Source organism: Euleptes europaea, chromosome 1 (genome assembly GCF_029931775.1).
Source record: "Euleptes europaea isolate rEulEur1 chromosome 1, rEulEur1.hap1, whole genome shotgun sequence".
Taxonomy (NCBI): domain Eukaryota; kingdom Metazoa; phylum Chordata; class Lepidosauria; order Squamata; family Sphaerodactylidae; genus Euleptes; species Euleptes europaea.
In genome coordinates this window covers 160,395,613-160,414,302 of record NC_079312.1, presented here as the reverse complement: position 1 = coordinate 160,414,302, position 18,690 = coordinate 160,395,613, and the positions used below count along the sequence as shown (strand labels likewise).

The window sequence follows — 18,690 nt, the reverse complement described above, 5'->3', positions numbered from 1 at the left end:
AAGAGAGCAGCAGGGAAGAGCCCGGTCACCCTGGCCAGCCAGCGACCGGCCTTCTGATGGTCCCCGCTGTCTTCCCTGCCGGTATTTTTCCGTACGCCCCCATGTATAAGACGACCCCTGATTTCTTAATTTTGGGTTAAAAAATAGGTGTCATCTTATACATGGGAGTGTTGTATACACGGAAAAATACAGTATATCCAGAAGAAAGGCAGAATGACAGCCCTGTATAATTGTCAGGTACCTCTGGTGTCTATCACCTGTTCCTGCACACAAAATAAAGTATAACCAGCCCTGGAACCCATCTTAGAGATGCTGCCACAGCTGTTGGGCATCTCAACCTGTGGAACCAGATGCACATGTTTCTTTGATGCCAGAAATGGAACACAGCACCATGCACACAGATACATAAAAGTTGTGGATTCACTTTTCAATTTCAATTTCTTCTTTTTCTTTCAAGCCAGCATTTCCCACTATGGGATAGCCAGAAGCAAACATCCCTCCTCCAAAACCTATTGATGCATCAGATGTTAATCTTAGCAGTAGCATCCTATCCAACAGGTTCGTGAGCAAAAACCAGTTAGCAAAGGCTATAAAAGCTGAGAATTGTCTATCATAGCTCATGTGCATCAGGCATCAATCTACACTGGAAGGATGCTTCATAAGAAAGCCACCTTTCATAAATGCTGCCCCAGATACTTTTTAGAACATTGAGAAAAAGATTTCTCAACTTATTCTGTTTCTCCCAAAAACATACAAATAATACAGTTATTATTGTCGAAGGCTTTCACGATCAGAGTTCATTGGTTCTTGTAGGTTACCCGGGCTGTGTAACCGTGGTCTTGGTATTGGTCTTGGTATTTTCTTTCCTGATGTTTTCTTTCCTGACGTTTCGCCACAGCTGCTGGCGAAACGTCAGGAAAGAAAATACCTAGACCACGGTTACACGGCCCGGATAACCTACAAGAACCAATACAGTTATTCCTCAGAAGAAAGGGGGGGCAATTTTGGAGCAGATAACTCAAATTCAAACATGAACTTGACCTCCTCTATCCCAAGGTGTATATTTTGCAGTTTTTATTTTATTTTTCAAATTTTTCAAATTTATAGCCCGCCCTCCCCAGCAATGTTGAGTTGCAGCCCAACTCTTTGCTGCAGCTTCATTTTCCAATTTTGGATTAGAAATTCAGCTTCAAGAGATAGGTGTGTTGTCACTGTTGTTGTTGGGTTTTTTTTTTTTTAAGAGGCACAATCCAGTTCTTTGGGGGCACAGTGCCCCACCCTAAGTTAACCTGTGCTTACCACAGCAAACCAAACTAATACTAGCAACAGGAACTCAGGTAGGTGCCTTCTACTGAGTCAGACTCTTGTCTATCAAAGTCAGTGTTGTCTACTCTGACTGGCAGCAGGTCTCCAGGGTCTGAGATCTTTCACATCACCTACTCCATGATGCTTTTACCTGGAGATGCCAGGGATTGGATCTGTGATCTTCTACATGCCAAGCAAATGCTCTACCACTGAGCCACGGCTAGGGTTGTCCGCTCTGTGTCAGGAAATACCTGGAGATTTTGGGGATAGAGCCTGGGGGTGGTGTTTGGGGAGGGGAGGGAACTCAGCAGGGTATAATGCCATAGAGTTTACCCTCCGAAGCAGCCATTTTCTCCAGGGAGACTGATCTTGGTCAACTGGAGATCAATTGTAATAGCAGGATATCTTCAGATGCCACCTGGAGGTTGGCAACACTAACCATGGCCCCTCCCCAAAGAATAGGGCTTCTTTCCTGCATGTGAACACAGGAAGCTGCTTTGGTCTATCAGCAGGGTTTCCAGGTCCCTCTTCGCCACCGGTCGGAGGTTTTTGGGGTAGAGCCTGAGAAGGGTGGGGTTTGGGGTGGGGAGGGACTTCAATTCCATAGAGTCCGATTGCCAAAGTGGCCATTTTCTCCAGGTGAATTGATCTCGATCAGCTGGAGATCAGTTGTAATAGCAGGAGATCTCCAGCCAGTACCTGGAGGTTGGCAACCCTATCTATCAGCAGGATTGTCTACTGACTGGCAGTAACTTTCTAGGGTATGAGTTGTTTCACAACACCTACTATCTGATCCTTTTAAGCAAGGATGCCAGGGATTGGATCTGGGATATTCTGCATGCCTATGCTCTACTACTGAGTCATGACCCCTTCACATACCTCCTGTATCTTGAGGATCTTTTAATGGCAGAGCCTTCCCCCAGTGTAAGGTTGCCATCCTCCAGGTGGTGGCTGGAGATCTCGTGCTATTACAACTGATCTCCAGCCAATAGAGATCAGTTTGCCTGGAGAAAAAGGCTGCTTTGGCAATTTGTCTCTTTGGCATTGAAATCCCTCACCAAATCCCACCCTCCTCAGGCTCCGCCCCAAAAATCTCCTGCCAGTGAGGTGTTGCTGTGCCCATGGGGGCCAGATTTCCCACTCCTGGCAGGAGTGACATCATCATCTTGCACAACGTTCTATGAATTTCTCTGATCTCTATGTTTTTACCATAGAGTTTCAGGGAAATCCCAGAGGGTCACATCTCACAGTGACATCACTTGTGGTAATGCAGCTGGAAGTGATATCACAGTGTCCCGTGACCTTGTTTCACCAGGTCTCCGCACTCCAGTCTCCTCCTATTTGCCAACACTGGGCTGACAACCCCAGAGGAACAGATCCATGGGATCCAATTAGGGTATCCAGGTCCCCCTACACCACTGGCAGAAGATTTTTGGGGTGGAGCCTGAGGAGGGTGGGGTTTGGGAAGGGACTTCAATGCCGTAGAGTCCAATTGCCAAAGCGTCCATCTTCTCCAGGTGAGCTGATCTCTATTGGCTGGAGATTAGTTGTAATAGCGGGAGATCACCAGCCACCACCTAGAGGCTGGCAACCCTAGATCCAATCCAATATTTTTACATTGTCCCCCACCCCAGAAAATCCCTAAATAATAAAAAAAATCCATAACTTTGTAATGCTGAAAAAGAGAAAATAAATTCCAGTTCAAAGATATGTAATATGTAATATGGCACTTCTAGGGTGTGTACTTCTCCTTCACCACTAGATGGCGCTAGCCAAGGCATATTCTAGTTATTCCCTCATATTCCTGCTTCACTTTGTTGTTGTTGTTGTTGTTGTTGTTGTTGTTGTTGTTGTGTGTGCTTGTTTGTTGTATCTCGTATTTCTTGTGAAACGGCCCATTGTCATCTGTCCATTGGAAGAGCATTAACTGAATGGTGATCTTACAAGACATGTTGTTGGCAGCATCCAGCTGGCTACAGAATGCTGATTTAGGTGAACCCTTGGATTTATCCCGTGGGGCTCATTCTTATATTCTGATGACTCTTTTGGGGTGATTTGTTCACGGCCATCCTGTGAAAAATACACTTAACACAACCTAGCAATTATACCTATATGCAGAAAGGAAACCAGTACATAAATTAGAATGGATATTTATTTCAGAGAACTGTAGAATATGTAAGAACAAGCCATAGCACAACACCAGGTGTGGGATTAGATTGTTGGAACAAAGAATTTTCAAGCAAACAGTAGTATCCCATGCTTTTCCCCATCCCAATATTGCTTTGTTCTTCAGTGATAGCCAATTCCTTCAGTGATACAAGCCACTACAACTTCATTAAACTCACTTTGAACTGAACACTATACCCTGCAGCTTCTTGAACCATGTGACTGTTTCTCTATGTGAGACTAGGGTTGCCATGTTCATCTTCACCACTGGTGGGAGATTTTTGGGGTGGAGCCTGAGAAGGGCAGGGTTTGGGGAAGGGAGGGACTTCAATGCCATAGAGTCCAATTGCCAAAGCACCCATTTTCTCCAGGTGAACTGATCTCTATTGGCTGGAGATCAGTTGTAATAGTGGGCGATCTCCAGCTAGTACCCGGAGGTTGGCAACCCCATGTGAGACCTGTAATCCCTGGAATACACTTTCCCAAGGTCTGAAACAGCTGCTGTGGGGAGAGGACAGCTGGGAAGATTGGTGATCATCATTGTGTGCCAGGTGCCCTGCGCATTAGGTTCAGTGCATGGCTTTCTGTTCTTTATATAGAGCCAGTGTGATGCAGTGGTTAAAATGTCAGACTAGGATCTGGGAAACCCGGGTTCAAATTCCCTCTCTGCCACTGTACTGCTAGAGATGGGAAATACAACTGCGTCCTGAAATTTAGGCAGCAAGTGCGGTAACTTGGAATCCTCCTCACAGTTGGCGCCAAGCCCACTCACACTTCAAAAACGATTCTGTGACACAAGATTAATTCCAGCTATGATTTATTTGCAAGACCAAGGGGAGGGGAAGAAACATTTGACAAGTGATGGATATGCAAAGGGGGGGGGGGGAGGTTAATAATAACCACTTAAATATATAAAAATCAACCACCTTTCTTCCATGCATATTGAGCAGAAAAGCAGAGATAACATCAAATGCAAGTGCTTTGTTCAAGTGATCAGAAACCGATTTCGCTGTTGCAGCTCCTTTGGCTGAAGAAGGCAGGCGGCTACAGCAGAGAGACTGGAGGTGTATCTGCACTACAGAATTAACGCCAGTTTCATGAAACATTAATTGCCATGGTCACCTAAAGAATCCTGGGAAATCTGGTGACAATTAAATCCGTTTGAAGGAGTAGCATTCAAATCTCCAGTGAATGGGAGAAGGGTAGTGTATCTATGCTACGGAGTAAAATTGCTTAGCTGTGACAATGAAAAATGATACATGTTGGTAGTGTATATAAGCCCAGAGACATGAATTATGGAGTTGATTGGACTGAGATAAAAACAATTGTTCTCCATGTGCTTTAGATCTCTGTTCTCCTTCAACCCATACTTTTGTTGCTTTGCCTGTCTTTCCCCTTTAATTCTGCCATTTCACTATCCCCGCTGCATGCTCCCATTCTCCCCACATGCGGCCCATCACCACATAGCATCCCCTACAACAGCCCCTCCACCATGGCTTTTCTGATTCTCTCCTCTTCCCCATCTCCACCCTTCTTGTTCCCCTACCCATCACCTCATTATCCTTTCCCCCACAGCACCGCCACCTTCCCCTTTCCCCAGATTACCCCTTCCACCCTTCACACCCTTTCTATCACCCCCTGCCATCCCCATCCCCCTACAGAGCCCCCTATCCTCGTTTCCCCTCCTTTTAATTTCTCCCCTCCCCACTTAACACATCACAACTACCTCTAACACGCCCCTAAACTCATTCGATACTTCGATGGGGGAACTGAACACTTCACTAAGGCCTACCATGTCTGCTAGTAACCTCATTGGATGGGAAGGCGCCTACCTCATGTTTCTCTGTGGGGCCTATGTATGTGCAGCATATTCTTTTTGCAAGGAGGTTCCCCTAATATGGTGGTCATGGAGAAACTCCGTAGTGGGCTGCTTTCATTATCTGCTCTGGGGCCAGGGCTTTGTTATTAGACATAAAAATATGCCTCCTGCCTTTCTTCCATGGAATGCACAGCAGTATGCATCAGGTTTCCAGGTCGTCTCCCATCCAGATACTCACTAGACCTAGACCTGCTCAGCTTCAGCTAGGTTGCTGCATCATATGCCATAATCACAGGTCGCTGCCCCCCAAAATGATCAAATCCAGTTCCCGAAGCACTTCACAAAGCATAAGAACAGGAAGAACGCTACCAGGAGTGAAGTACTGGAATGCAAGTAACAGCCTGAGCCATCAGGCACTCAGACCCAAGGCCAGATAAGTATTCTGGAGACATGCAGGCAAGAATCAAGCCAGCTGAAGGCTTGGAGCCTGGTGGCAAAGAAGAAAGCCCAAGCTGCCTTGCTTAAGGGAAATCAGCAGATATCAGAGTCTATAGCAGCCAATAGCACCCGCTTGGTTCTCCTGCCCCACTTGGAAAAACTACATCCCCATAGTTCTGCATTCATTCATAATCACTAATATAGGTTCTAAAACTCCTGTGTCGCCCATTAGATTGCATTTTCCAATTCATTGATTTAGTTGTCAGTTCAGGGGGCTGGTTAAAGGGTGCTGATAGATAAATAAACTTCATAAAGATGATCTTGAGCAACTCGACCACAGTAAGTCCCATTGATTTCAGTGTTTGAATCAAGGGGTGTTAGGCAAAAGGATTCCTACTCCAGATCAGTATGCCTAAACAGGATGAGGAGAAGTAAAATCCCTCCTCTCCCCTCTCCCCCCACTGTATTTTGCTTCTGCAGAGTAAAAGTAAACCCTTTGAAATCAATGGGGCTTAAAACGAGTCTGCATATTGTGGTCATGGCGTGGGGAGCGGTACTGCTAAAAACGCCTCCAAAATAAATGATCGACTTCCATCCCCTGCCATAATATTTTCAAGCTCTTACCATGTGGAAAGGATCATCATGTTGGTGCGCATTCACCCATGTGCATGTCCTAGCCGCCTCCACTGATATGGAGTAGAGTCATGGATACTCTAATGCGATGCTGCCACATTTATGATAAGAGCTTGTAAATGTTACGGCTGAAAGTGGGGGAAGAGCCTATTTCGTGGCATCCTGGCAGCAACAACCATACCATGTAGATCATCTCTGATTTCCATTTTTGGAGGGGTGAAGATTCAGTCGGGGTGTTCTAGGTCAACGTATCTACTGACGTACAAAGATACTAAAGGCTGAAAGGAATTGAATGTACAGAGCTCTCGTTTATGGGTTTCCTAACCAATTGCACTGACGCATAATGGATAGTTGCTTTTTATCAGCCGGCAGAAGAACATGCCCCCCTCCCCAAACAACATTCTGGGCCTGAAGTTTATCTAATGATGGAGCAGTACCCTGCATGTGCTACCCCCCGGCTTCCACTCGCATCTCTGCGATCCACTCTGGCATCAGCAGATCTACTGGCACCAGAGGAATAGCCATGAATCCCACTTCTTGTGTGGTCAGCGGCCCTCGTATGGTCAGAAGGACGCCCTTCACGGGAAGAGCTGCGGCGGATTTCCCTGGAGGTGGTTGGAGAATCACCGGCAGAGGAAATGCGTGCCCTGTGTGGACCGTGACCCCCACTTCTGGAACTGTATCCCCTGCTCCTAGGACTATCACCACCACTGCTTCCTACACCAATACTGGTAGGCGAGTGCCCAAATCCAGAGCCAGCTGAGCTTCTAGAAGGAACTCCTCCACTTCTAGAACTGTAGCCAGTTCTGTGATGCCTGGGGTTTCTGGTACTGGGTATTCCTCCTGATGCTGAGCCATATTCTCCTCTCACTCCAAACCCTTCTCCACGAATTCTGCCATCATGTATAGGTCTGCCAGTTACAGCTGTAAGAGAAGAAATACAAATATTTTGTTACTCAGGCACACATATCTGAGGCCACAAACAGGGAAATACAGTATTGTGCATGCAGCCCTGTAGATACAGGGGTATTTGGGGGCATGGCCCCCTTAGAAATATGCTGTGCCCCCTCTGAATTTCTAGGGTTTAAAAAATAAGCTTTTAGTGCCTTTCCTTATTGAGATATCAGAGGAAAGAGGCATGTTTTTCCCACCCAATTGCCTCACAAGGGATGGGGGAGGTAGGGTTGGGAAATGCTGGGTTGGGAAATACCTGGAGATTTTGGGGGCGGAGCCTGAGGAGGGCAGGGTTTGGGGAGGGGAGGGACTTCAATGTCATAGAGTCCAATTGCCAAGGCAGCCATTTTCTCCAGGGTAACTGATCTCTATCGGCTGGAGATCAGTTGTAACAGCAGGAGATCTCCAGGTACAGCTGGTACCTGGAGGTTGATGACTCAAGGGGAGGGGAAGATGTCAGATGGCTGTAGAGCTCTGGTCCTGAGTCAGTCAACCCCTTACTAATCATATTTATGCTTAGGTTCTCCATGTCATAGCTTTTTATTGTCTGCCCTGTTCCTTCTTTGTTGTTTATCTTCATCAATGGCAGCAGCATTCAATTATGGATTTGGGAGATAGGGTTTGATAATGCTGTACTGGGCAGCCAGGTATAACCTCTCTGTTTGCAATGGGTCATTTGTCCATGGTCACTAGGGTTGCCAGGTCCCTCTTCCCCACCGGTTGGAGATTTTTGGGGCACAGCCTGAGAAGGGCGGGGTTTGGGGAGGGGAGGGACTTCAATGCCATAGAGTTCAATTGTCAAAGTGGCCATTTTTCTCCAGGTGATCTGATCTATATCGGCTGGAGATCAGTTGAATTAGCAGGAGATCTCCTGCTACTACCTGGCAGTTGGCAACCCTAGTGGTCACCCTAGAATCTAGGCCTAGAGGAGCATGAGGGCACCTGTTACTTGACTATTCCATTTAAATTAACTTTAAACAAATGGGACTTCGATTTGGAATTATACTTAATTTTTGGAATTTTGCAGTATCAAAATTACTTTATTTGTTCAGTAACTTTTAATCTGGCTTTCTCCCCAATGGGGGCCCCCATGCAGTCTCCCTCTCTCCATTTTATCCTAACAACCCTGTGAAGTAGGTTAAATTAAGAGTGTGCGACTGGCCCGAGGTCCCCCAACAAGCTTTCATGGCAGAACAGGGATTTGAACCTTGGTCTCCCAGATCCTGGTTGGACACTCTAACCACTACATCACACTGATCTTCACGCTTATGTGGCTTCACTGTAATGTTTCTGGTGATATGTCTCTATTTGTGACAATATAACATGGATTTTATGTCACCTAATCCTATGCAATTTTAATATGAGGCAAGACCCACCATGTTCAGTTTATTCCCAACTATGTGTACATAAGGTTGCAGCATAAGTTACTTACATATGTTAACAGAAGTAGAATTGCATAACCTGGAGGAGAAAGGAAAGGGATATTTGTTAATGTTCCAGAAATCCAGTCCTATGGAAATCTATAGCAATGGGGGGAAATGTAAAATTTGGTAATGTTTTGTAACATTCAAAGTTTTGCATTCCAGCTGTTTTCTAATATCACTTTGGAAATAAAACCTTGAGGGATGTTAATACATTTTAAGGCAATGCTGTCATGTATCGCCTTGTGTGGTTCAACAATCCTTGGCCATAATCCAGAGTTGATTAATAGTTAACAATAAATTTAGCAAGGTAGGTAGTTGATACCGTACTCCTTCATGGATTCTAAGTGCCAGCTAATTAATTCATCACCCCTTGATGAATGGATATTAACAATGGATATTAGCATTCCAACAGCAATGTTAGTAACATTGCAGTGTTTCTTTTTCACCCACCTGTTCTCCTCTCCCTCCAGCAGCGTCTTGTACATTGCAATCTCAATATCCAAAGCCATCTTGACATTCAGCAGTTCCTGGTAATCTCTTAGCAGGCGAGCAAGCTCGTCCTTCGCAGTCTGCATGGCATGCTCCACCTCAGCATGTTTATCTTTGGCATCTTTCAGGGCGCTCTCCCCTCGTTCCTCAGTTTCAGCAATAGATGCCTGTAATGCCTCAACCTTGACAGACAAAAAAAGAAGTTACCACAGGAGACCCATATTCAGTATCATTATTGAGGTGCTTACCTTCTAATTCTTCTAGATATGTAAACAGTCTGGATGGAGTATAGTTCAGGAACTTAATAGAAGAGCATAGGAATTGCCTTGCTGGATCAGAAGAAGGCTACCTATTCTAGCATAATGGTGTAGATCCTAACCCTATCCTACCACTGAGCAATGTCTGAAGCCTTCTTCCAGCCCAAGTATAGCCTTCCTCCAATGGAAGAGCCACTGAAGTTGGAGAAAGCCTTCTTAGGCTAAATGTTAGATCCACACTTTTGTTTCCAGTGGCTACCTCATACTGAATTTGGAGTGTGTGTGTGTGTAATCTATGCATAATCTGTACAATTTCCCTCACACCAACACTATCTCTTGTGAGTAAGTGAGGCTGAGAGAGTTCTCAATGAATTGTGACTGGCCCAAGGTCACCCAGCAGGCTTCATGTGAAAGAGTGGGGAATCAGATTAGAGTCCGCTGCTCTTAACTACTATACCATGCTAGCTCTCAATATTACAATTTAATTAACATTAATATTACAGTTTAAGTTATGAATGCCATTTTATTTCAGGTCTTCCTCCCATCCCTTACTTTTCTGCACAAACTTCATGTCTTACCTGTTTTTTTGCATTTTCCATATCAGCCTTGAGTCTCTTGATAAGGGCATTCAGGTCTTGGATCTCTTGACGGCTGCTAGTCACGTTGTTGCAGTGACGTCCCCAGGTGTCCTGCAGCTCTTGGTACTAAATTTTATGAGGAAATTGAGTGCTTTATTTTTTGTATTCATTCTGCCACCAACTTTTGACTACATTTCAACCATATCACTTCAGTGGCAATCAATGCAACTCACTTCCCTAGACCTCAGGTCATTCTACACACAGCTTACCTTGGATGCATACAGAATATTGACTTCATCCTTGCTCCTCTGCGCAATATCCTCATACTGATTTTTCACAGCAGCAATGATACCCTCCATGTCGAACTCTCGATTGTTGTCCATGGAAACAACAACACTGGTGTCATAAGTCATGGAATGCAAGATCTCCAGTTCCTGCAAAAATGAGACAAGACTTTCAGCAATTTCACTACTACTACTACTACTAATAATAATAATTTTATTGCAGTCATAAACCAGACAATATCAAGGTACAAATCTAATAACCTAAAACCTTATATTTTCAAAAATTACTAGGAAATAGATAAAATTAAGTGGTAAACTGTAGAACTGCAGTCAAAAGCTCTGCTCACGACCTGAGTTCAATCCCGATATAAGTCAGTTTCAGGTAGCCAGCTCAAGGTTGACTCAGCCTTCTGTCCTTCTGAGGTCGGTAAAATAAGTACCCAGCTTGCTGGGGGTAAAGTGTAGATGACTGGGGAAGGCAATGGCAAACCACCCCATAAAACATAGTCTGCCTATTAAACATCGAGATGTGACATCACCCCGTGAGTCAATAATGACTTGGTGCTTACACAGGGGACTACCTTTACCTTTTAACTTTATGTGCTGCATGGGCAATTGCAGAGAAAGATGGATTAATTGCCTGCCAATGTTTGAGGTTGCTGATGACCCTTTTCTACCCCAAAATTCAGAGTGAGATTAAGGGAGGGAAGAAGTTTGTGCCAAATTTCAGAGATGGCAGAAATCACAGTCTTTGCATTTTCCAGAGCCTAGCACAAAAGGAGACAACAACCCTCCCTTCCCTGCAGTCTTTTGGGGAGAAGTCGGGGTCTTTTCTGTCTTTTCACATTGGATGCACAGAAGGAAATAAGCACCTTCCTCCTCCCTAATTACTGCTTTTCAAAAGAGAAAGAAAGAATAATTTCGGCATAAAAATTATTTACTGTGTCATAGAAACATTTGAAGAATTCTAGGTCCTGTCTTAGGGTTTCCAGTTTCACCTCCAGCTCCACCTTAGAAGCGTATGCACCATCGACATCCTGAAAGAGAATAAATGCTTTTTGCAACTTTGAGCAAACAGTGGTTGGAAAAAATAGAGGGAGAGGGAAGCAATGTGTACAAAATTTTCCCGCAGTTCCCTTGAGACTTCCTCTCTGATGGCCCATTAAATCAACTGCATATTTTTTATATTAAAGCAGCAAATTCTTCTTATCCAAAGTAGAATTGGGATGAAGGAGACAAAGTCACAAAGACAGTGCCTCCGCTGGTCTGCAGCTACCTGATATGTATACCATAACATACAGTGAAATGTATGATCATGTAATTCCATGTTGATTCATTTGAAATGTGGTGTTGGAGCAGAGTTTGATGGATAGCATGGAGTGTCTCAAAAAGACAAATAGGTGGGTTCTAGATCAAATCAAGCCAGAACTCTTCCCCTGAAGCTAAAATGACTAAACTAAGGCTTTGGTCACATTGTGAGAAGACAAGAGTCACTGTAAAAGACAATAATGTTGAAGTTGAAAGCAGGAGGAAAAGAGGAAGACCCAACATGCGATGGGTAGACTTAATCAAGGAAATCACGGTACTCAGTTTACAAGGTCTGAGCAAGGCTGTTAACAATAGGAGATTTTGGAGGTCATTAATTCATAGGGTTGCCATAAGTCAGAAGTAACTTAACACACACATACACATTTTGTTAGATTTGTTTGGGTGGGGCACACTCTAAACCCTTCCTCCTAGAATGAGAGCTCTAACATTGAGGGCTAAGTGGGAAGGAACAAATGCCACTCTGTCTCATGTGCTGGAATTATGGGTGCTGGGTGGTGTATGCCTTCACCTCTTGCTCCCAGGACTAAAGATCTTTGGGAGCTAAGCAGGGGAAAGCCACGTGTTACTCTGCCTCAGATGTTGTTTCTTAGATTGCTATGGGGGTAACTCAATTTTTCTGGTCTCCACTGATATCAACCGGCAGGCGGCATATTCTTTGGGGAACTGTCTTACTCTATCCATCAGTGAAATGCAGATATCATGGGCCACTATCGCATAAAAACATAAGAATTGCCTAGTCTGATCTCATCAAAGGCCCTTGTAGACAATCATTCTGTTTCCTTTACAGGCCAGGCAAACCCTTCTGGAAGTTTATAATAGGATTGTGATGCCCGTTCCCCATCCTCCAATGCCTTGACTAACCTTTTTCAGCTCGACAAATTGGTTTTCCGAAGACATGCGTCGATTAATTTCCTCTTCATAGCTTTAAATGAAAAGAAAAAGAGAAAGGTCCCTGAGAGTTTGTACTGCCATATCTACATAACTGTAGTGCAAACAGGGAAAAGCAGGATGGATGGGGGACAGACAACATTGGGCTCATCCTACAGATTACATGTCATTGTGCGGGTTTTTCTAACATAAACCATCTACCAAGGCTGTGATTTAAAGGAGGAGACTTGAATCAGGGAAGAGGGGCTATTTAACAATTTCCCTTTCTACTACTTTCAAGTTCTCTCAAGCAGCTTTTGATTTAGGGTTGCCAGGTCCCTTTTTGCCACTGGTGGGAGGTTTTGGGGCGGAGCTTGAGGAGGGCGGGGTTTAGGGAGGAGAGGGACTTCAATGCTATAGAGTCCAATTACCAAAGTGGCCATTTTCTCCAGGTGAACTGATCTCTATCGGCAGGAGATCAGTTGAAATAGCAGATCTCCAGCTAGTACCTGGAGGTTGGCAATCACACCATTAATGCCAAAGGCAGGCAAATTGTCCAGATAGGGATCAACTTTTGCATGCAAGTTCTTTCACTGTCTCATGTATACTGTAGTCCTCTTTATGTCTGCTAGATTCTATTGCTGAAAAGTTTGTTTCACTAACATAAGAAGGGTCTAAGGACTAACTACAAGCATCATACATAGACACAGCTGGAAGTTAAGCATTTCCATGTCAGAGGAAACAAGGAGTAGACTGGACCTTGGAAATATGCAACTTCTTGCTACTTTTACACTCAGTTACCTGTTTTTGTATTCTTCAACCAGATCCTGAAATTTAGCTTGCTCCAACTGCAGCTGTTCCCGTTCGTTCAACAAAATCCCCAGCTGCCTATTCAGGGTGGCAATGTAGTTGTCAAACAGAGGTTCAATGTTTTTCTTTTGATCAGGTTCTGTTTGTTGGAGGCAGGTCCACTTAGTTTCCAAAAGTTTGTTCTGTTGTTCCAAGTGTCTAACCTGCAATAAAACAGGAGCCAAAGTGATACCATGCCATTACAAATTGTAAAGACACCTATTGCATAAAAAATCTTGAGTTCCTAAATCAAATTGGACTCCTCCTGCATTCCCATTTGATGCATTTACAAAACAGAGAAAAGAGTGGCCTAGAAAATAAAGAAATCATAACATTAAATCCCAAACAATCATTTGTTCCATATGTTATATGGCCTCATGTTATGGGATATAATCATTCCTTTCTTCTTTAATGCAAATGAGGCATTTCTTATAATGAAAATCCAAGGGGAAGCTTATTTCTAGGAAAGTTCATCACAGTTTGAAGAGCTTGGAACCTGAGTATAAAGAGATGTGGCTTACACTATACAATATTGTTATGGATAGCCATAAACATAAAGAAACGCTTTGCTAAGAAAATTGTCATAAAATATCCTTGCTGCTAAAGTATAGTTGGAGGGTGCATGATGCCACACCTTCTGATGGTTTTTCCATCTCCTGTGACAGCTAGAAAGGAGATGGGACATCCATGTTTTTAATTAAGCAAACAATGTTGTGAGATGAAAATGCAGGACACATCAAGAGGGAAATAGTATCCATTAACACAGCCCTAAAGTACAGCACACTATAACTATATGCTAACTAGAAAGAAATTGAATATTCATATAAAGAACTGCCCAGCTAAAGTCTGAAGGGTGTGGGGACAGGACAGTGAGATTATGTAGACATTCCAAGGTTCTTTAGTAATATTTAGTAATCAGCTCCATAATAAATACTTCCCTGAGAGTGAAACACACTCCTTGGGAGTGGGAGAAGCATGATACTCTAGCATTCGGCCTACTAATGTGGACAGCAGAAGCTGAATGCAGCATCTAGATATGTGAAATAGGCTGTGAAGTCTGGACTGTGTGATGGTTGGGAGAAAACCACACCAGCTTCTCAAAACAATGTGTGTCTATTAGAGTGGGCTTCAGACAGACATATCCAGCGATGATGAACTTCCAGGTTAAAATAAATCCAATTAGTATCTGATTTAGACAAGAAATCAACCCAACAAGTGCCACAGGTTTCTTACCAACAATCTATCTGGTGCATTTGATGTGTGAAAACAACCGAGATTCTAGCTCTAATTTCCAGTTAAAAGGAAAAGGTCCCCTGTGCAAGCACTGGGTCATTCCTGACCCATGGGATGACGTCACATCCCAACGTTTACTAGGCAGACTTTGTTTACGGGGTAAGGTTTGCCAGTGCCTTCCCCAGTCATCTTCCCTTTACGCCCAGCAAGCTGGGTATTCATTTTACTGACCTCGGAAGGATGGAAGGCTGAGTCAGCCTTGAGCCGGCTACCTGAAACCGACTTCTGTTGAGATCGAACTCAGGTTGTGAGCAGGAGAGGAGTATATAATTGGGAGCACAAACATATATCAGGGCTGTTGCTCAGTAAAGGGAATCATAGATCAATTGTGCGAGTTGAGAGTTGATTAATCTATAACATCTGCAAATAATTTCAGCTGAGAAAAGCAAATGGTTGTTGTAAGGGGAAGAAGCATTCTTGATGCATGAATTGAGAACATGCATCATCTGTTCAACTTTTTATGATACAGAAAGGGATTCCTCTTCTAAGATGGGCCCTGGCATCTGCAATATACACCAGGAATTACAAATGTATATATTTAAATACTTTAAACAAAAAGATTGAAAATTTATGTCATTACTCTGAATATTTTTTTTAGTTGATCAGTTTTTTTTTTAAATGGTTAAATCAATCCAATTAAGTAGGGTTGTTAAGAGAAATCCTCTTGATTCCTCTTTACCCAATTTCTCCCTGAAATTCAATAATCTCTGTCCCCCCCCCCTTTTAAAGAGTTTAGAGCATGTTTCTAATCAATTCTGTTGTGTTCAAAGAGCAATCTGAAGAGAGGAGGGGCAGGAAGAGAGCTCCTGCAGATTTTCAGAATTTTACTCTGTAGATGCTCAGAGGCAGGCAATGAAACTTTCCTAACTGAATTCATTTTGAAACCAGTTATCTTTTAACCTGCTCTCATTCCTTCCACATCATACCAAACAATTGGTGTCTTTAGAATAAACTTTGCAGAGCCAATTGATTTGAAAATGCTATATCGTAGAGACTTTTGAATTACTCCGCCAATGTTGTAGGGAAGCCATAGGATTATTATTTTTTTGTATTTTTGCACATTATTACTACTGTGGTGACCCAATGATGAGTGCAAGTTATGAGACTCTGCTGGTCTCCAACCCCTATTTGCTTCCATGGGACTGATGATCAAAACGTTTGATGGGTTGTAAAAATGTCCTCTGTATACTGAATTCTATCCAAATAAAACAAATGGCAGTTGTACATCAGCATTACTCATTAGGCTATTGCCTCCAAGAAACACAACAGAGTCTATCAAAGAATAACCTTACGTAAGAGTATTAGTTCCATAATACTTAGCTGACAGTTTGGGTGAAAGCTTGCTGAAAACTGTCAAATGTAAGTACTAAAGATTATCATTCTTAAGTTTTTTTTTCCATTCAGCAAAAATTGGTGTAGGAGAAGAAGAAGGGTTGGTTTTTATATGCCGACTTTCTCTACCACTTAAGGGAGATTCAAACCGGCTTACAATCACCTTCCCTCCCCCTCCCCACAACAGACACCCTGTGAGGTAGGTGGGGTTGAGAGAGCTCGAACAGAGCTGTAACTTGCCCAAGGTCACCCAGCTGGCTTTGTGTGTAGGAGTGGGGAAACAAATCCAGTTCACCAGATTAGCCTCCGCCACTCATGTGGAGGTGTGGGGAATCAAACCCGGTTCTCCAGATCAGAGTTTACTGCTCTAAACCACTGCTCTTAACCACTACACCATGCTGGCTCTCTTTGAGTTGATTTTTGTTCCTTTACTGCCCTTTAATAGGTCATATTAAAAAAAATACATTAAAATTAACAGAGAATAAGCATATATCCTCACCTTGTCAATGAAACCAGCAAACTGGTCATTGAGGGTTTTGATCTGATCTCTCTCCTCCTCTTTCACTCGAGAGATCTCCGGGTCCACCTGTATGCAGAGGGGCCGCAAGAGGCTCGCATTGACTCGGACCCCGTGGATCCCGCCACTCACCCCGTAGCGGCTGAGGGGCTCGTACAGTCCACTATCACCAGCAACCGCCCCTCTGCTATAGAAGCTGCTGCCCAGGCTTTGGCTCCCAAAGCCTGAAATCCTATAGCTTCTGCTATAACCACCACCAAGACTGCGACTGCTGAAGCCCCCGCGCCTGATGCCACTATTGTTAAAACCTCCAAGGCTTTGGCTGCTGTATCCTCCAATTCGACTGTGGCCTCCTGCACTCACGCTGCTAAAACCGCCAGACCTGCCACTTCCAGGACCCAAATCCAGAGCTAAGCTGCTATAATCCCTAAAGCCTGTACTATATCCGCCAGTGCTTCCTCCATATCCACTAAGACCTCCACCAGAAAGTTTCCTGTTTCGCCCAATATTATAGTGGCTTATGCTGGTGTAGCCGCCGCTTCTGATTCCATCCCTAAATCCAGTGCTGATGGCTGAGGGGGATGAGTAACTCCGTCTTCCATTAAAGGATCTGGAACTGTACTGCCGACTCATGATGGCCTCTTCAGAAGTGGGACCGAGATTGCAGAAGCAAACCAGGAGATGCCGGAAAAAAGGTTCCCAGAGAGGGAAAGAGAACAGAACCCCTTTGATATGACCATCCGAAATCCTTCTTTATATATGTTGGAAGACCTGGGCTTGGCTAAAAGATAACAATCAAATCAGCCCATGCTATCCACAGGATTGGTTTATGTGGAGGTACTGAATGGTAAATGTGTGTTTTTTTCAATGTGCAATCAAAAAAAGACATCAAAGAAAGCTACCTTTATGCAGATGAAGTAATCTGCAATTGAAAAAAGTTGCTTGCCTTGCAAGCCATCATGAAGATGATATTGTATTAACTAATTAGTCTGTTTTCCATAGAGCAATTAGGCTTGAGCGAAAAGATTTCAGAGAGGTCCTTTGCATTTTGCCTCCTATGGGTTTTACCATGTCACCATCCCGGCTTGTCTTTTTTACCATGCAAGAGAGAACATTTTGCAGACTTGCGACTTAGGTCTTCACGGGGCTAAGATATGCAAGCTAGGCCATACAACCTGGTGTGGCACCCAGAGCAAATAACCCGAAAGTGATGTAAACCCAACTAAACAAAAGCACAGGAAACATTAATGAATACCTCGGATGAGCGTAGCACTTCTCGATAATGCATTAACAATGGAATGACTACTGAACCTGGGGAATACATGAAAGGAAGCAGTCTTTTAAAATATCTGAATGTCATGTGGCAATCAGGCAATCATCCAGATGCAGCCACCGAAAATTATGTGGTAATTTTCTGGAGTTCGCTCCAGATGGTTATGTGGTCGCTAAGCATGTCTGGGCACACCTTCAGATGATTATGTGGCTATTAATTGAATCAGATGCCATTCCAGAAAATTATGTGGTTATTACATGAATCTGGACTCAACTTCAGGTGATTACGTGATCATCAAGTGTTTCTGGACATAGTCTCTGAGGATCATAATCTCTCTCATACTGCTTCTTATTAGTTTTAAGCAGTAGTTTTAAGCAGGTTGCTACAATATAAAAAACTAGACCACATCTGAACAAATAATAATATATGGTCATCGAGTTTATAGGGATGCCAGCCTCCAGGTGGGCACCCACAAGGAAAACCCAGCAACTATGGCCAAATCTAAGAGCCCCGTGGTGCAGAGTGGTAAAATGCAGTACTGCAGTCCAAGCTCTGCTTACAACCTGAGTTCGATCTCGATGGAAGTCGGTTTTAGGTAGCTAGCTCAAGGTTGACTTAGCCTTCCATCCTTCCGAGGTCGGTAAAGTGAGTACCCAGCTTGCTGGGGGTAAAGGAAATATGACTGGGGAAGGCACTGGCAAACCACCCCGTAAACAAAGTCTGCCTAGTAAACATCGGGATGTGGTGTCACCCCATGGGTCAGGAATGACCTGGTGCTTGCACAGGGGACCTTTACCTTTTTTATGGCCAAATCTAAATCACAATAACATGTAAATTTCATTAGTTCAACCACTATAAATAACATGTATGGTATACAAATTCT

At 43.7% G+C, this 18,690-nt stretch overlaps 1 protein-coding gene across 1 annotated transcript in view; it reads right to left on the bottom strand.

Annotated features, from left to right (window-relative positions):
- Nucleotides 1-17,215, bottom strand: part of LOC130477155 (keratin, type II cytoskeletal 4-like) — a 40,424-nt gene extending 23,209 nt beyond the window's left edge. The window contains exons 1-7 of the mRNA XM_056849218.1: nt 16,517-17,215; nt 13,345-13,556; nt 12,538-12,598; nt 11,289-11,384; nt 10,333-10,497; nt 10,064-10,189; nt 9,150-9,410 (exon numbers count right to left, since the gene is read on the bottom strand). Of these exons, the coding sequence (XP_056705196.1) occupies nt 9,150-9,410; nt 10,064-10,189; nt 10,333-10,497; nt 11,289-11,384; nt 12,538-12,598; nt 13,345-13,556; nt 16,517-17,167 (1,572 nt within the window). The 5' untranslated portion in view covers nt 17,168-17,215. The remainder of the gene's footprint in view (nt 1-9,149; nt 9,411-10,063; nt 10,190-10,332; nt 10,498-11,288; nt 11,385-12,537; nt 12,599-13,344; nt 13,557-16,516) is intronic.
- Between the last annotated feature and the right edge of the window lie 1,475 nt (nt 17,216-18,690).